Genomic DNA, 15,785 nt, shown 5'->3' with positions numbered 1-15,785 from the left:
GCTTTAAAGAATGTGATGGTATCTAGCAGAGTGGGTCTTCTCTATATGTTTTGTTTTTTTAAAAATTGTTGCAGCTATTTGTGCTCCTTTACTTGTGTCAGATAAAATTTGAATCAGCTTTTCAAGTTCTTAAAAAATGTTAACTTGTTAAACTTTTCAATCAAAATACATTAAACTTAAGAGAGTTGGGTGAGAACTCATGGTTTTATATCATGTCTTTTCAGAGATGATATTTCTTTTCATTTTTCAGATGCCTTTTTGTGACCTTCAACATGTTTTATAATTTTGTATATAAATCCTCAGGGTTTTTTTTTTCCAATCTTTTTTTTCTTGCTCAATATACTGGCTAGGAGCTCAAGAATTATGTTGACAAGTAGTGCTGACATCATATATCATTTCATATTTTAATGAGAATGCTGATTAAACTTTATCAGCAAGTAAGATGTAGAATGCAGGTTTTTGATGACTAACTTTTCATTGTAATAAAATTGTGTCACCTTGGTATGAATTTTCTGATGTTGCATAAGTTTGTGGCTACTCAGAAGGCTTTTTCATGTTCATAATTTTCTATTCTAAAATCAATTATGTGATGTGCAATGAGGTGTTAATTCCTCCTGAAGGTTTCTCACATTCACAAAATTCCTAAGGTTTCTAATGTGTATGAATTCTCTGGTGTCTAACAAGGTGTGACTTTTGGCTGAAAGCCTTGCCACATTCGTTACAATGATAAGGCTTCTCACCTGTATGTTTTCTCATATGTAGAGTAAGAGATGAGATTTGAGAGAAGGCTTTTCCACACTTACTACAGTCAAAGGGTTTCTCACCTGTATGACCTCGTATATGTATAGTAAGAGATGAGCTTTGGGAGAAAGCCTTGCCACACTTATTACACTCATAAGGTTTCTCACCTGTATGACCTCTCATGTGCACAATAAGGGAAGTTCTTTGAGAGAATGCTTTTCCACATTCATTACATACATAGGGCTTCTCACCTGTATGACTTCTCATATGTAAATTAAGCAATGAACACTGAGAGAAGGCTTTCCCACATTTATCACATTCATAAGGCTTTTCCCCTGTGTGACTTCTCAGATGAAGAGTAAGAGAAGCAATTTGAGAGAAGGCTTTCCCACATTCATTACAATCATAAGGTTTCTCTCCAGTGTGAACTTTCTGATGTGTGATAAAGTTTTGCTTTTGGCTGAAGGCTTTACCACATTCATTACATTCATAGGGCTTCTCTCCAGAATGAATTTTCTCGTGAGCAATGAGATTTGATTTCTGGCTAAAGGCTTTGCCACACTCTTTACATATATAAGGTTTTTCTCCAGTATGAATTCTCTGATGTCTTACAAGATTTGACATCTGAATGAAAGCTTTCCCACATTCCTTACATTCATAAGGCTTTTCCCTTGTATGAATTTTCTGGTGTGTAATAAAGTTTTTTTTGTGGCTAAAAGCCTTCCTACATTCTTTACATTCATAGGGTTTCTCACCAGTATGACTTCGCATATGTACAGTAAGGGCTGAGCTTTGGGAGAAGGCTTTTCCACACTCATTACACTCATAAGGTTTCTCACCTGTATGAATTCTCACATGTATAATAAGCATTGAAAACTGAGAGAAGGCTTTTCCACATTTGTCACATTTGTAAGGTTTTTCTCCTGAATGACTTCTCATATGAAGAGCAAGGGATGCAATTCGAGGGAAGGCTTTCCCACATTCATTACAAGCATAAGGTTTCTCCCCAGTATGGACTTTCTGATGTGCAATGAGGCTTTGCTTCTGGCTGAATGTTTTCCCACATTCACTACATTCATAAGGTTTCTCTCCAGTATGAATTTTTTCATGATCAATAAGATTTGATTTCTGGCTGAAGGATTTTCCACATTCTTTACATGCATACGGTTTCTCCCCAGTATGAATTCTGTGATGCCTAATGAGATTTGACATTTTAATAAAAACTTTCCCACATTCATTACATTCATAAGACAGCTCCCTACTATGAATTTTATGATGTTTAATGAGTTTTTCCTTGTGACTGAAGGCTTTTCTACATTTATTACATTCATAGGGTTTCTCTCCAGTATGAATTCTCAGGTGTCTGATAAGGTCTAATGTCTGATTGAAGCCTTTCCCACAATGATTACACTTAAATGGGGTTACTACAAGATGGAATGAACTATTGCAAGATGATTTCCCAGGATCATTATGTTTATAAAAATCCTTTCTCATATAGCATCTCTTATTACAATAACAGTCTAAGTTATATTCTGAACACTTTCCAAATAAGTCATATTCATAGAAGTTGTGTCTGGAAGGAACAAAGTCAGAGTTCAGAGGAAATGTATTTGCAGATTTCTTATGACATTCATTGACTTTTTCCTCAGTCAGTGTTTCCTTGAATTTATCTTCAATTTGCCTTAAAAGTCTTTCCTGGTTTTTCTGATGCTCATCAATTCCCCATACTTCTCCTAAAACAAATAAATATCACTTATGAATTTTTTTAATATCAAGAACATTTTAAAAATATATTATTATGGGATGGGTTCTTGGTTTTAGTCCTACTCTCCCATTCCAAGTGCATAAAATTCCTATTTTATAGGCTTTGAGAAGGACACTCCAGGAAAGGAAATAATTTTCTGTAAAATGCAAATGACCAAAACTGAGTCTAGAAGATGTAGACCAATTTCCATGAAAAAAAGGAAAACCATGAAAAACACCCTATAAAATAAAACAAAACAAAAAACCCCATTAGATCAAGAGAGATTCACAGGGGAATTCTGATATTTAAGAGACACCACCATTGCTGTGCAAAACATTACAAAAGGAAATAAGAGAATTCCCAATTCTCTGTTTGCAAAACAAACATAATAATTAATACCGATATGACAAAGATGATGTACCATAACAGCAAACTGTAAACTCTAACTTCATTTGTGAATACTAATATAAAAATTCTATATAAAAGTAACTCAGCGGACATTCGAGAATAAACTTGAAATATGTCATTGGTAACAGAGTTCAGCAGGAGTTAGAAACAGGGTAAGACAATGGGTAATTGAAGCTGAAGGGATACAGATTGTGCAACAGGACTAGATACAAAAACTCAAAAATGGACAGCACAATAATACCTAATTGTAAAGTAATCATGTTAAAATACTGAATGAAGCTGCATCTGAGCTATAAAAAAAAAAAAAAAAAAAAAAAAAAAAAGTAACTCAGAAGCACATTAAATATAAAATACATCATGCCTGAGTAGATACTTTCCAGGAATACAAGTATGGTTCAATGTCAGGAAATCTATTACTATTAGTAAATAAATTATTAAGTCAAAAGTGAAAAATCAAATGATAATTTATTTCCATAGATACTGAAAATATGTCAAATAAAATTTACCATCAATTTTCCATAAAAACCCTTCATAAGATAGGAATGGTTGGATTCTTATTTAACTTGAGAAAAAGTATAGTACAAAGCAAACATCAGTATTATGCTTAAATAACCAGCCTTCACATTAAATTCAGGAAAAAAAAATGATGAGTACTATTACCATTATTGGAGTATTGGGAGGTGCAACCACACAAGAGAAAGAAATCAGAAGTATGAAAATTTGGAAAGGAAAGTTAAAATTAATGTTATTTGTCAACAAAAAAATTGTTTACCTTGAAAATCAAGAGTCACCTGGAAAATTCAGATTTACCATCTGCATATTAACATACAGGTTTGATAAACCTCATATATACAAATACAACTATTAAGAAAATATAACAAAAGAAAAGACTATACCCACAATGGCAACAAAAATATGAAAAATATAGAAGAACTTTAATAAGAAATACCAAAAAGTATAAGAAGAAAACACTAAAATGCTCTTGCCATACACACAAAGACTTCAACAAATGGAAAGGTATATTGCATTTTTGGAGAAGAAGCTATAACAGTGTAAAATGAGAATTATGAAGAAGCTGACCTATTAATTTAAGGTGTTTTCAAGAAAAATGTTTGAAAATGCAAGTAATGGCTCAAAAGAAAATGATAGTAGAGGTTGCTTCCTGAGAGGAGAAGTGGGTAAGGGAAAGAATTACTTTCTAATATATAATTCCTCTGTCCTTAAAAAATTTTATACTATGAGCATGTATTATGTATTCAAAATAGTAAAAATAATTTATAATAAATAAAATTATTCTGAGTACTGCAGGAATCGATAAAATGAGCATAAACAGTAGAAAAGTAAACTGATGAAAAGACTGGAACAAAACTGGAAGAGCCCACTTATGATGACTGAGTAAGTAGTAATGATAGTGAGAACAGGAGAAAAGAAAGTGAGAAACTGAGGTTAAGTATGGTATGATAAATACCTGAGTTGATCTCTGATCCCACCCAAAACTACACTAATATGAGATAAAGAAATAAAAAGGAATAACTAACAAAAAATAAAGAACACAAAAGAAGAGAAAAAATGGATTATAGATGTAAAGATACTTTTAGCAGTTGGAAAGAAGATGAAGAATTGTTAACCAACAGCAGAATGGAGAAAGCTGAAACTTAAGTGCCTGCAGAGGAAGAGGCCAAAAGAGCAACAACCCAATTAATACTGCATAACAAAAGAAAATCTCAGGAATGAGAGAAAACATGTTCCATGAAAGGTGGGAATGAGTGGAGGGCCTAAAAGCAAGAGGACTGATAGGATGCCTATATGGTAAGCAGTTAAATATCTGCATTGTGCAATAAGGTGCCTACTCCACTATCCTATAAGAGATGGGTGATTACTCTCTGGACAAATGGCAAAGAGAGGCTCTGGAGCCGGGAACATCAGGTAGAGGAATACAGGGAAAAGAACTGGCTCTAACACAGGGACAATAAGTGAAAGTTTACATGCTAAATGGTGAGTCATTCAGTCTCCTGTTTCTCTTTAGCTCTGAAATGGGGAAATAGGGTTTTTTTTTTCCTCTCTCTCTACTAGGCTGAGAATGAAGTGAGGAAGAAAAAAAAGCCAGATTTTCACTTGATAGTACATCTCCAGAAGTACATGCAAATCATCCTCAGAAGAAAACAATCCCAATTTTAGACAAAGGGATTCTCACAAATCAGGAAAAAACTGAATTCACAATCAGCAATCATCAAGCATATGAGAAAGCAAGTATGATCATTGAGAGTCAGCACAAGCAAGAAATAAATTTATATCCAGGACTTAAAATACTAGAAGCATCAAATACAGAATATAGAAGAACTATGTATAGATATTTTAAGAAGCAAAGGATAAAAACACAAAGCTGAACAAGCCACAAGAAATTATTGAGAAGCATCAGAAAAATTTGAAAACAAAAAAAGAAAAATAATTCTAGAAATACAATTATTGAATTATTTTCTTAAGTGGATGATGAATAAACAGTTGGAAAGAGAAGTATTGTGAGTATGATTAACAGTGCTGAATGGTGTATGAATGTGGTTGATAGGGGAAGTTCAGAGTTATATATGCCACCAGAAGGAAAGTCAGAGATTAAAGCCTGGGGCTGTGTAACAGAGTAAATCTTATCATAGACAATGACTGATTAACAGTCACAGTCACTGACTGTTCTTCCATGAACTAGAATAAATATATAAAATTATTACAAGGAGTTAATAAGAGAATGGTATATGGGGAAAATGCATCTATTGCAAACTATGGACTACAGTCAACAGTAATATTTTAATATTCTTTCATCAACAGTAACAAATGTACCATACCAATGCTAGGGGTCAATGATGGGGTGAGTATGAAGTATAGGAGGTTTTGGGTTTGATTTCCTTTTTTTTTTTTGAGTAATGAAAATGTTCTAAAATTGTGGTGATGAATGCACAACTCTGTGATGATACTGTAAAAGCCATTGGTTGTATACTTTGAATGGCTTGTATGGTGTATGAATATATCTCAATAAAACTGCATTTAAAAAGTGGATGAGTTAAACATGAATAAATACAGTTGGGGTGAGAATTAGTACACTGGAAGATGTATCTAAAGTAACTACACAGAAGCCAACAAAGAAAGACAAGTGAAAAATAGCAAAAGAAATGAAAGAGATATGGAGTGGGGAAAATGAGAACATCTGGCCTATCTAAAAGGAATCCCAACCAGAAGTAGAGTGTAGACAGAATGAAGGAGCAGTGGTGTTTGATGAGATATAGGCTGAGAATTTTGCAAAACTAATGGAAGATATAATAAGAAGGGAATACTAAGAACAATTCTGTACCAACAGATCTGAAAACAAAGCAAATTGTTAAATATATTAGAGGACTGTAAAACAACATGTGGTAAATTTTTACAGACACAGAAAAAATTTAAATATTTATAGAAATTATTTTGTTCAATTCTGGGAAAATTAATTTGAAAATCTTGATTAAATGGAATAATTTTCTGGAAAATACAGCCCATTATCAAAAACTAATGCCAAAGGAGACAAAAGTGTCTAAATAGAACAGTTATAAAAGTAACAATGAAAATAATTGTCAAAGAAGTTTCCCTCTAGATAGTTCAAGATCTGCCAAAACACCAGTGCAATGTAAGTATTCCAGAATATGAAGAAAAGTTCCCAAATTCTATTCATGAAACCAACATAACAATGACATCAAAGCCAGAAAAAGTTAGAATAGTTATTTAGGTTCATAGCAGAAATGTGAGGATAATCATTGTTAAGGAATATGTAAACATAATTCATTCAAATACATAAAAGGAAAAAATCATATGATAATCTCCCTATAAAAAATATTGTTATTTTGATTCATTGTGTTATTTTGAACATTAAGAAAAGCCAAGGTGGAAAAAACACTTCAAAGCGGAATGACCAATTGGGAAAAAAATACTGGAAAAACAAATGACAGACAATGGACTAATCACCTTAATATGTTAAGAGTTCATACAAATTAACTTAACAAAATAAAAAGGACAAAAAAAGAATTCAACAAATAAAAGAAATATAGATTTTAAACATATGAAAAGATTCTTGCTTTCACTCATAATAAAGGCAATGCAAATTCAAACTACAATAACCAATATTCACATATCAGATTTGCAAAAATTTTTTAGATGCTAATAGTCTCTGAAGGCAGAAATACAAATTGGTAAAATCTCCTTAGAAGGCTAAAAAGACTTGACAATGTCTATCAAATTAGAACTATACCTATCCTTTGACCCATCATTCCAATTCTTTATCAACTAAATATAAATGCAAATTATGTATGTGTATCAATATAAGTGTATGAGTACAGATATGTGTTTATATGTATATGCATATTTATACACATCTCACATTTGCAAGTACATATACAGGTTTGGTAAATGGAATATGGGAATTAAGAAAAAAGCAGCACTGACTTTCAAACTTTTATTGAAGTAAAAGAGTGGTGATCATTACTGAACTGTAAGCAAAGTCTAAGAATACAGTGGGAAGGTTTACTATGCATATAAAATGCAATACTAAGACATTTACATGGAAGAAGAGAAAACAGCAAAGGACCACGAATGTCAGCAGGCTTATTCGAACTAACTACAAATCTGAATGCAAGATGAAATAATCTTATGTAAAAGGTAGGAAAAGAGACTGAAGATGATAATAATAGTCAGAATGATTATCAAAGTAAGGTTGGAAATGAATTAGGAAAAGTTAGTGCCTAGCATACAGGTAGAAGGCCAACCAGTGTAAGTTCTGAATAGAGACAGTAAGAACAGTATCTAGAAATAACAACTTAGGTTTATAAAGAATTTACACCACATACAACTTAGATTTATAAAGAATTTACACTAAGTGTCACTAATGGTTCCCTCTCACTGACCTGGACAGTGTCTTCTTATCACTTTTTCTTCCACCACCCATGGTTCTTCTTCTTGCTCCAACTTGAAAATCACATCAGGTTTGGTGAATGGAAAACCTGTCAAAGAGAAAGGACACAAGATTTGGGTAGAAATATTGGGAACAAAGAACCACTTGACAATTGAGGCTGGAACTAGGCAAATCAGGCTTTCAGGAGTATGAGAAAAGTGCATCTTCTGAGGGGATGCTGGCTCCCTGAAATGTAACTAAGGATGACATTTCTTGAGCAAAGGCATCACAAGACCAAACTTTTAAAATTTAAAGGTTCTACACATTTCAGAAATATTGGAAAAGTTACCTGAGAAATTGAGCTTACCCACTGTGATTAAGTTGTTATAGTTTTCTAGCATCACATTTCGGTACAGATTCCTCTGAGCAGGATCCAATTGCTGCCACTCCTCCTGGGTGAAGTCAATAGCCACATCTTTGAATGTCACTGTTTCCTGTAACAACACACTCCTACTCAATCTGAGCCATCCATCTTAGAAAACATATTGAACCTTGTTCTGAAGAACTCAGAAGTAAGAGGTTGTAAAAAACTTGACCTATATTTATTTTCTAAGAGAAAAAAAAATTATATTAGCATCATCTTGTAAGTTTATGTTCATTCATTTATTCAGCAGTTATATATCATTAATAACTACCTTGGTTAAAAAGGAGCTTTTGGGTACCAATTTATAGTGAATGAAAAAAATAGAAAAATAAAATTTACTTGAGTTCACTGGTTGGAGACTTAACTAGGTGTCTGTGATTGAAGCAGGAAAAAATGAAAGCAGGATTTGGATAGAATCAGAAGCAAGGAGTGGATGATATGTACAATTTGATCCAGGTATAGTAAGACATTCAGCTGGAGACACCTATTGATTTTGTACCTGAACATAACGTTCATGAGGTCAGGAGAAACCTAGAATGGCAATGAGGATTAACTAATCATTGGCCTAGAGTAGGTATCTACAGCTATGAAAACAGAATGTAATTGCTGAATCAGCTTGTGTATATTGAAAATAAAAGTGGCCACAGACAGAATTCTATATACACAAACAAACAAATATTCCCACATAAAGAATTTTTAACCATCAGAACTAGAATTAGAACCAGAAAGATTAGAAACCTTTATAAAGAAAGCTAAAGAGGGTGATATTGGCAAGAAGGATCCATCCCCCTACCAAATTTTGAACAAGCAAAAACTGGCAGGCTATCTTTGCCAGAGCTCCAGAAACAGTCAAAGGATTTTAGTAACTGGTTTAGTAATAAATCAAGAGAAAGGCAACTTTAAAACAGAAGAAAAAGTGCATACTTCCCCTACCCCTTTCTCAGCTCAGTGCACAGCGAACCCATGCTTCCTGTGAGAGTCCTAGGTCCTGGTTCTTGAGGGAGTAGAATAACTTTTATGTGCATCTAGAGGAGTTTGTATGTCTGGATCAATATGTCTGGTGGCAGCCTGAAAGACTAAACCAACACAACTACCTGCCTTGGAGGCCCTACAACTTCCTCTGGACATAGAAACATCTTGCAGTGAAGCTTAAATACCGTAAGAAAACAAACTGTAGCTGCCTGAAGCAGTTTACTGGTGTTAGAACATACAATATAGTGCCTGGGACTGGGAGGAGATTGAATTTTCTGGAGGAAGAGTGACATTTGGAGATCAATGTAAATGAGGGAATTCACAAGCACAAATGTGCATACACAGGGCAAGGTACATGCTCAAAACAGACCAGAGAGGACCTAAAGCTTTCTCCTTAACCTAGTCTTTTAGCTCACTGTAAAACTTAGTGCTCTAGGAGTGTACATGCACAAAGTTAATTTGCAAAAACTGGAAATTGTGGGTTTATTTTTTTCTTTTTGGTTAGCTCCTGCCATTCAAGGAAATCTCTGTCATAACACTAGTTCGATACAACTTAAGAACAGATGCTTCAGTGAGTAAATCCCAATGGTAACATATTAAAATATTCAAATGTCTACTCTGCAGCAAAAAATAATGAAGTAAACATGAACAGAAAATGATAGCCTATTCAAGGGAATAAAATAAAACAATAAAAACCATTAATAAGGAAGTCCATATTTCAATATGCCACAACAACTTTTAAAATACTGTCTTAAATATGTTGAAGGAGCTAAAGAAGAACATAGAGAACTAAAGGAAAAAACTTAAAACTATATCTAAGCAAAAGAGAGTTTCAATAAAGAGAGAAATTCAAAGGAATAGTGAAGATGAAAACCACAGTAATTGAAATGAAAACTTCCCTATAGGGATTCAGTAACAGATTAGAGCCAGCAAAAGCATCAGCAAACTCAAAGATAGGACAATCAAAATTATCCAGTCTGAGGAACAGAAAGAAAAAAAAATGAAGAAATGTGAGCAAGAGCTTAAGATACTTGTAGATACATTAAGAATATCAGCATGAGTTTATGGGAGTCCAGAGGAAAAAGAAAAAGAAAAATAGAAGAGGTAGAAAGAATATTTGAAGAAACAATGGGTGAAAACTTCCCAAACTTAAAAGACATGAATATACATATGAAAGGAGCTCAAGGAACTACAACCAGGTAAACTCAAAGAGAACTACACTGAGACAATCAAACTGTCAAATGGAAAAGACAAAGAATCCTGAAAGGAGCAAGAAAAAGCAAATCCTCACATACAAGAGAGCCTCAATAAGATTAAGTGCTAATTTCTCAACATAAACAGAGGAGGAGAGAAAGCAGTTGGATAACATATTTAAAGAGCTGAAAGAAAAACATTTCCAACTAAGAATTCTATATCTGACAAAACTGTCCTTCCAAAATAAGAGAGAGATTAAGAAATACTTAGATAAAAGCTGAGGGAGTTCATCCCCACAGATATGTCTTACGAGAAATTTCGAAAAAAATTTCTTCAGGCTGAATGAAACGGACTACCAAGGAGCTCAATGCTTTAAGAATTAAAGATATATGGTAAAGGTGACTACGTGGGTAAATACAAATGTCAGTACTATTGTATTTTTGGTCTGTAATTCCACTTTTTATTTCTTAAAGGGTCTAAAATGCAAATGCTTAAAAAGTAATAGTAAATCTATGATTTTGAATATACAATGCATAAAAATGAAATCTGTTTCACGAACAACATAAAGAAGTGACAAAGGGATAAAGGAACAGTTTGTGTATACTATTGAAGTAAGTTGGTATCAAATAAAATGAGACTTAGGATGTTAAATTTAAGTCCCATGGTTTTAATACAAAGGAAATATCTGAGATATATGCAAAGAAAGAAATGAAAAGGGATGCAAATAGTTTAATACAAAAGCAAGTAAATACAAAATGGGGTAGTACTGGAAGAAATAAGGGACAAAAGGGATTAAGATTTTAAAAAAATAAAGAGCAAAATGGTAAAAGCTGAATTATCAAAAGTTACTTTAATGTGGATGGATTAAACCCTGCAATCAACTGGCAGAGATTTGTATAATGGATAAAAAAGCATGACCCAATTGTATACTGTTTACAAGAGATTCACCTTAAGTCCAAAGTCTCAAATTGGTTGAAAAAAATGTGGAAAAAATTTTCTATGCAGACAGTAACCAAAAGAGAAGTGTGGTATCTATATTACTATCAAATACTAATACTAATTTTTGACTTTAAGAAAAAAAAACAAGGGACAAATAAAGGCACTAAATGCTGACAAAAGCCAATTCATCAAGAAGATATAACAATTATAAATATATATGCACTGAACAATGGAGTCCCCAAAATATACCAACAATGACAGATTGCTGGAAAAATAGATGATTCTACGTTAACAGTAGGAGATCTCAATATACCATTTTCAATAATGGGTAGAAAATCTAGACAGAACATTATTTAGGAAAGAAAGGACTTCAACAACTAGACTTAAATGATATATTAATAATTTGGCCAACAACAGCAGAATATACATCCATCTCAAGTGTACAAGGAACATTATCCAGTATAAAACACATTAGGGGAAAAGAGAAGTCTCAATAAATTTGAAAAAAAAAAAAAGAAATCATACAAAGTCTCCTCTCTGACCACTATGGAATGAAGTTAGAAATAATATAGGGAGAAATGGAAATTTCAAAAATCATGGAAATTAAACACTACACTCTTAACTAATAGTTCAAAGAAGGAAATCCTAAGGAACATTAGAAAATATCTTGAGACAAATGAAAACAGAAACACAACATATAAAGTTGCAACAAAGTTAGTATTCATAGGAAAACTTACAGCTGTAATGCTAACATTATAAAAGAAGACAAATCTTCAATCAATAATCTAAGCTCACATCTACAGGAACTAGGAAAAGAAGACCAAGTTAAACCCAAAATGAGCAGAAGGAATGAAGTAATAAAGAGCAGAGATAAACGAAATATGGAGTAGAAAGATAATCAACTCAATGAAACCAAAAGTTGGTTCTTCAAAAAGATCAATAAAATTGACCTTGGGCAGTGCGACGGTGGCTCAGTAACAGAATTCTCGCCTGCCATGCCAGAGACCTGGGTTCGATTTCCAGTGACTGCCCATGTGGAAAAAAAAAATGACCTTTAGCTAGACTGGAAAAGAAAAAAAAAGAGAGAAGACACAAATAACTAAAAGAGAAATAAAAGGGAGAACATTATTATTCACAGTATAGACACAACAAAAGGATATGAAGAACAACTGTGTGCCAACAAATTAGATAACCTACATGAAATGGAAAAATTCCAAGAAACTCACCAATTATCTAAATCTCAAGATAATTATCTCAAGAAGAAATAGTCCATAGAAATAGTCAACAGTCCATAACAAATACAGATTGAATCAGTGATAAAAAACCTCCCAACAAAGAAAAGTCCAGGACCAGATGGCTTCGGTGGTGAATTTTACCAAACATTCAAAAGAGAATTAACATCAATTTTTCTCAAACTCTTCCAAAAAACTGAGAAAAGGGAACAACTTTCTAGTTCATTCTATGAAGCCATCAGCACCCCAATGACAAAATCAGTTAAAGATAATACGAGAAAAGAAACTTATAGACTTATATCTCTTATGACTAGTATGCAAAAACCCTCAATAAGATACTAGTAAACCCAGTCCAACAGCACAAATAAAAGGCTTACACAACACGATCAAGTGGGATTTATCCAAAAAATCAAGGATGGGTTCAACATAAGAAAATCAATCAATACAATATACCACATTAATAGAATAAAGCATAATAAACCAAGTATCATCTCAATGGATGCAGAAAAGGCATTTAAAAAGTTCAGGACCTTTCATGATAAAAATTCTCAGAAGACTAGGAAAATAAGGGATCTTCCTCAGCTTGATAAAAGGCAAATAAGCCCTACAGCTGTTGTCATTCTCAGTGGTGAAAGACTGAAATCTTTCCTCTAAGATCAGGAAGAAAACAAGGATGGCTGCTTTCAATATTGGTATTCAACATTGTACCAGAAGTTCTAGCCAAGGCAATTAGTCAAGAAAAGGAAATTAGGCAAGAAAAAGAAATTCCAAATTGGAAATGAAGAAGAAATCCATTTGACTTAATAAGTGGATTTAGCAAAGTAGAGGAATTAGATAAGCCTGCACAAATCAGTTGTGTCTATATATCAGCAACAAACAGTACAAAAAGGAAAACAAGAAAACAATTCCATTCATAAAAGCACCTAAATGAATAAAATATTTACAGAAATATTTAGCCAAGGATGCAAAAGACTTGTAAATGGAAAACTACAAAATTGTTGCTGAAAGAAATTCAAGCCCTCAATAAATATAAGACATCTTGCTTTCATGTTTGGAAGACTTTATATTATTATGACGCTGTTTTATTTTCCTAGGCAGCTTAAAGAAAATACCATGAAAGGTTTAGCTTGAACAACGGAATTTATTAGCTTGGTTTTGAGGCTGAGGAAATGTTCAAGTATGGCATCACCAAGGCCATTCTTTCTTTCTGAAGACTAGCTACCAGCAATCCTTGGCTCCTCACATGATAACATCTGCTGGTCTCTCTCTACTCTTCTGGGCTTCGTTGCTTCCAGCTTATGGCTTCTGTAGTATGTGTGCATGCATACACCCTCCCTTCTTCCTCTCCCCATTCTGTTTATAAAGGATGCCAGTAATAGGAATAAGATCCATCATGATTGAGGTGGGTCACACCTTAACTGAATAAGCCTCATCAAAAGGTCCTACTTAAAATGAGTCCATATCCACAGGAATGGATTAAATTTAAGAATGTTTTTTCTGGGGTATATACTGCTTTAAACCACCACTGATGCCAATATTACCTAAAATGATTTTATAAATTCGATGCAATATTGATCAGAATCTTGGCAGAAATTGAAAAGTCAATTATCAAACTCATAAAATTGAAAGGGCCCCCAAAACCCATAACAATCACAATGAACAAAATTGGAGATATCACACTTCCCAATTTCAAAATTTATTACAAAGCCACAGCAATCAAAAGAGTATGGTACTGGCATGAGGACAGACATATAGACTAATGGAATGAATTGAGAGTCCAGAACTATACCCACAAATCGATGGCCCCCAAATTATAAGAGGGTGAAGCTATTCAGTGGGGAAAAACAGGCTCATCAACAATTGGTGCAGGGAAAAGTGGTTGTCCACATGCAAATAATAAAGTAGACCCACTTTTTTTTTTATTTTACCTTTTCTCATGAGTTTATTCTTGAATAAGGAAGGAAAATTCAGTTACCTTCTGTTTCTTCATATGTATTCTCATGGAATTTAATATACATTATAATGTGATATTTTTTGTTAGAGAAGTTGTAAGTTTACAGAAAAATCATGGAGAAAACAGAGTTTCCATATGCTTCTCCCAAATACACACACAGAGTTTTCCCTATTATTAAAACCTTGCATCATTATGGTAACTTTGCTACAACTGATGAAGCAATATTATTATTATACTATTAAATACAGTCCATAGTTTACATTACCTTCAGTTTCACATTTTAAAAAAATTTTATTCTGGTAACATATGCATACAACTTAGAATTTCCCCTTTTAACCACTTTCAAATATACAATTCGGTGGTGTTAATATGATCACTATGTTGTGCTGTTTTCACCACTATCCATTACCAAAACTTTTCCATCTCCCCAAACAGAAACTTTGTACTGATTAGTCTGCATTCTCTGCCCCTACTCTGGCCTGGCCAACCTGTATTCTGGTTTCTGACTTAATGAATTTCCATTTTCTAGTTATTTCATGTAAGTGAGATCATCAAATATTTGTCCTTTTGTGTCTGGCTTATTTCAGTCAATATATCTTTAAAGTTCTTTCATGTTGTCACATATATCAGAACTTCATTTCTTTTTACAGCTGAATTTGAAGCCATTGTATGTATATACCATGTTTTGTTTATCCATTCATAGCTTGATGAACACTTGGGTTGCCGCTGTCTTTTTGCAATTGTGAATAATGCTGCCATGAATATAGGTGTGCAATTGCCTATTCAAGTCCCTCTCAATTCTTTCTTTTTTTTTTTTTTTAACTTTTTTATTAATTAAAAAAATTAACAAACAAAACATTTAGAAATCATTCCATTCTACATATATAATCATTAATCCTTAATATCATCACATAGTTGCATATTCATCATTTCTTAGTACATTTGCATTGATTTAGAAAAAGAAATAAAAAGACAACAGAAAAAGAAATACAATGATAATAGAGAAAAAAACTATATGTACCATACCCCTTACCCCTCGCTTTCATTTACCACTATTTCAAACTGAATTTATTTTAACAACTGTTCCCCCTGTTATTTATTTTTATTCCATATGTTCTACTCTTCTGTTGATATAGTAGCTAAAAGGAGCATCAGACATAAGGTTTTCACATTCACAGAGTCTCATTGTGAAAGCTATATCATTGTTCAATCATCATCAAGAAACATGGCTACTGGAACACAGCACTACATTTTCAGGGAATTCCCTCCAG

At 33.2% G+C, this 15,785-nt stretch overlaps 1 protein-coding gene across 1 annotated transcript in view; it reads right to left on the bottom strand.

The window, feature by feature from the left end:
* Nucleotides 1-272: 272 nt before the first annotated feature.
* The window catches only part of LOC143660039 (uncharacterized), a 141,288-nt gene continuing 125,775 nt past the window's right edge, over nt 273-15,785 (bottom strand). Inside the window, exons 3-5 of the mRNA XM_077133385.1 lie at nt 8,167-8,293; nt 7,813-7,908; nt 273-2,474 (exon numbers count right to left, since the gene is read on the bottom strand). Coding sequence (XP_076989500.1) covers nt 652-2,474; nt 7,813-7,908; nt 8,167-8,293 — 2,046 coding nt within the window. The 3' untranslated portion in view covers nt 273-651. The remainder of the gene's footprint in view (nt 2,475-7,812; nt 7,909-8,166; nt 8,294-15,785) is intronic.

Source organism: Tamandua tetradactyla, chromosome 16 (genome assembly GCF_023851605.1).
Source record: "Tamandua tetradactyla isolate mTamTet1 chromosome 16, mTamTet1.pri, whole genome shotgun sequence".
NCBI lineage: Eukaryota > Metazoa > Chordata > Mammalia > Pilosa > Myrmecophagidae > Tamandua > Tamandua tetradactyla.
Note: the sequence above shows the minus strand (reverse complement) of the source record. Positions and strands in the feature narration are given on the sequence as shown.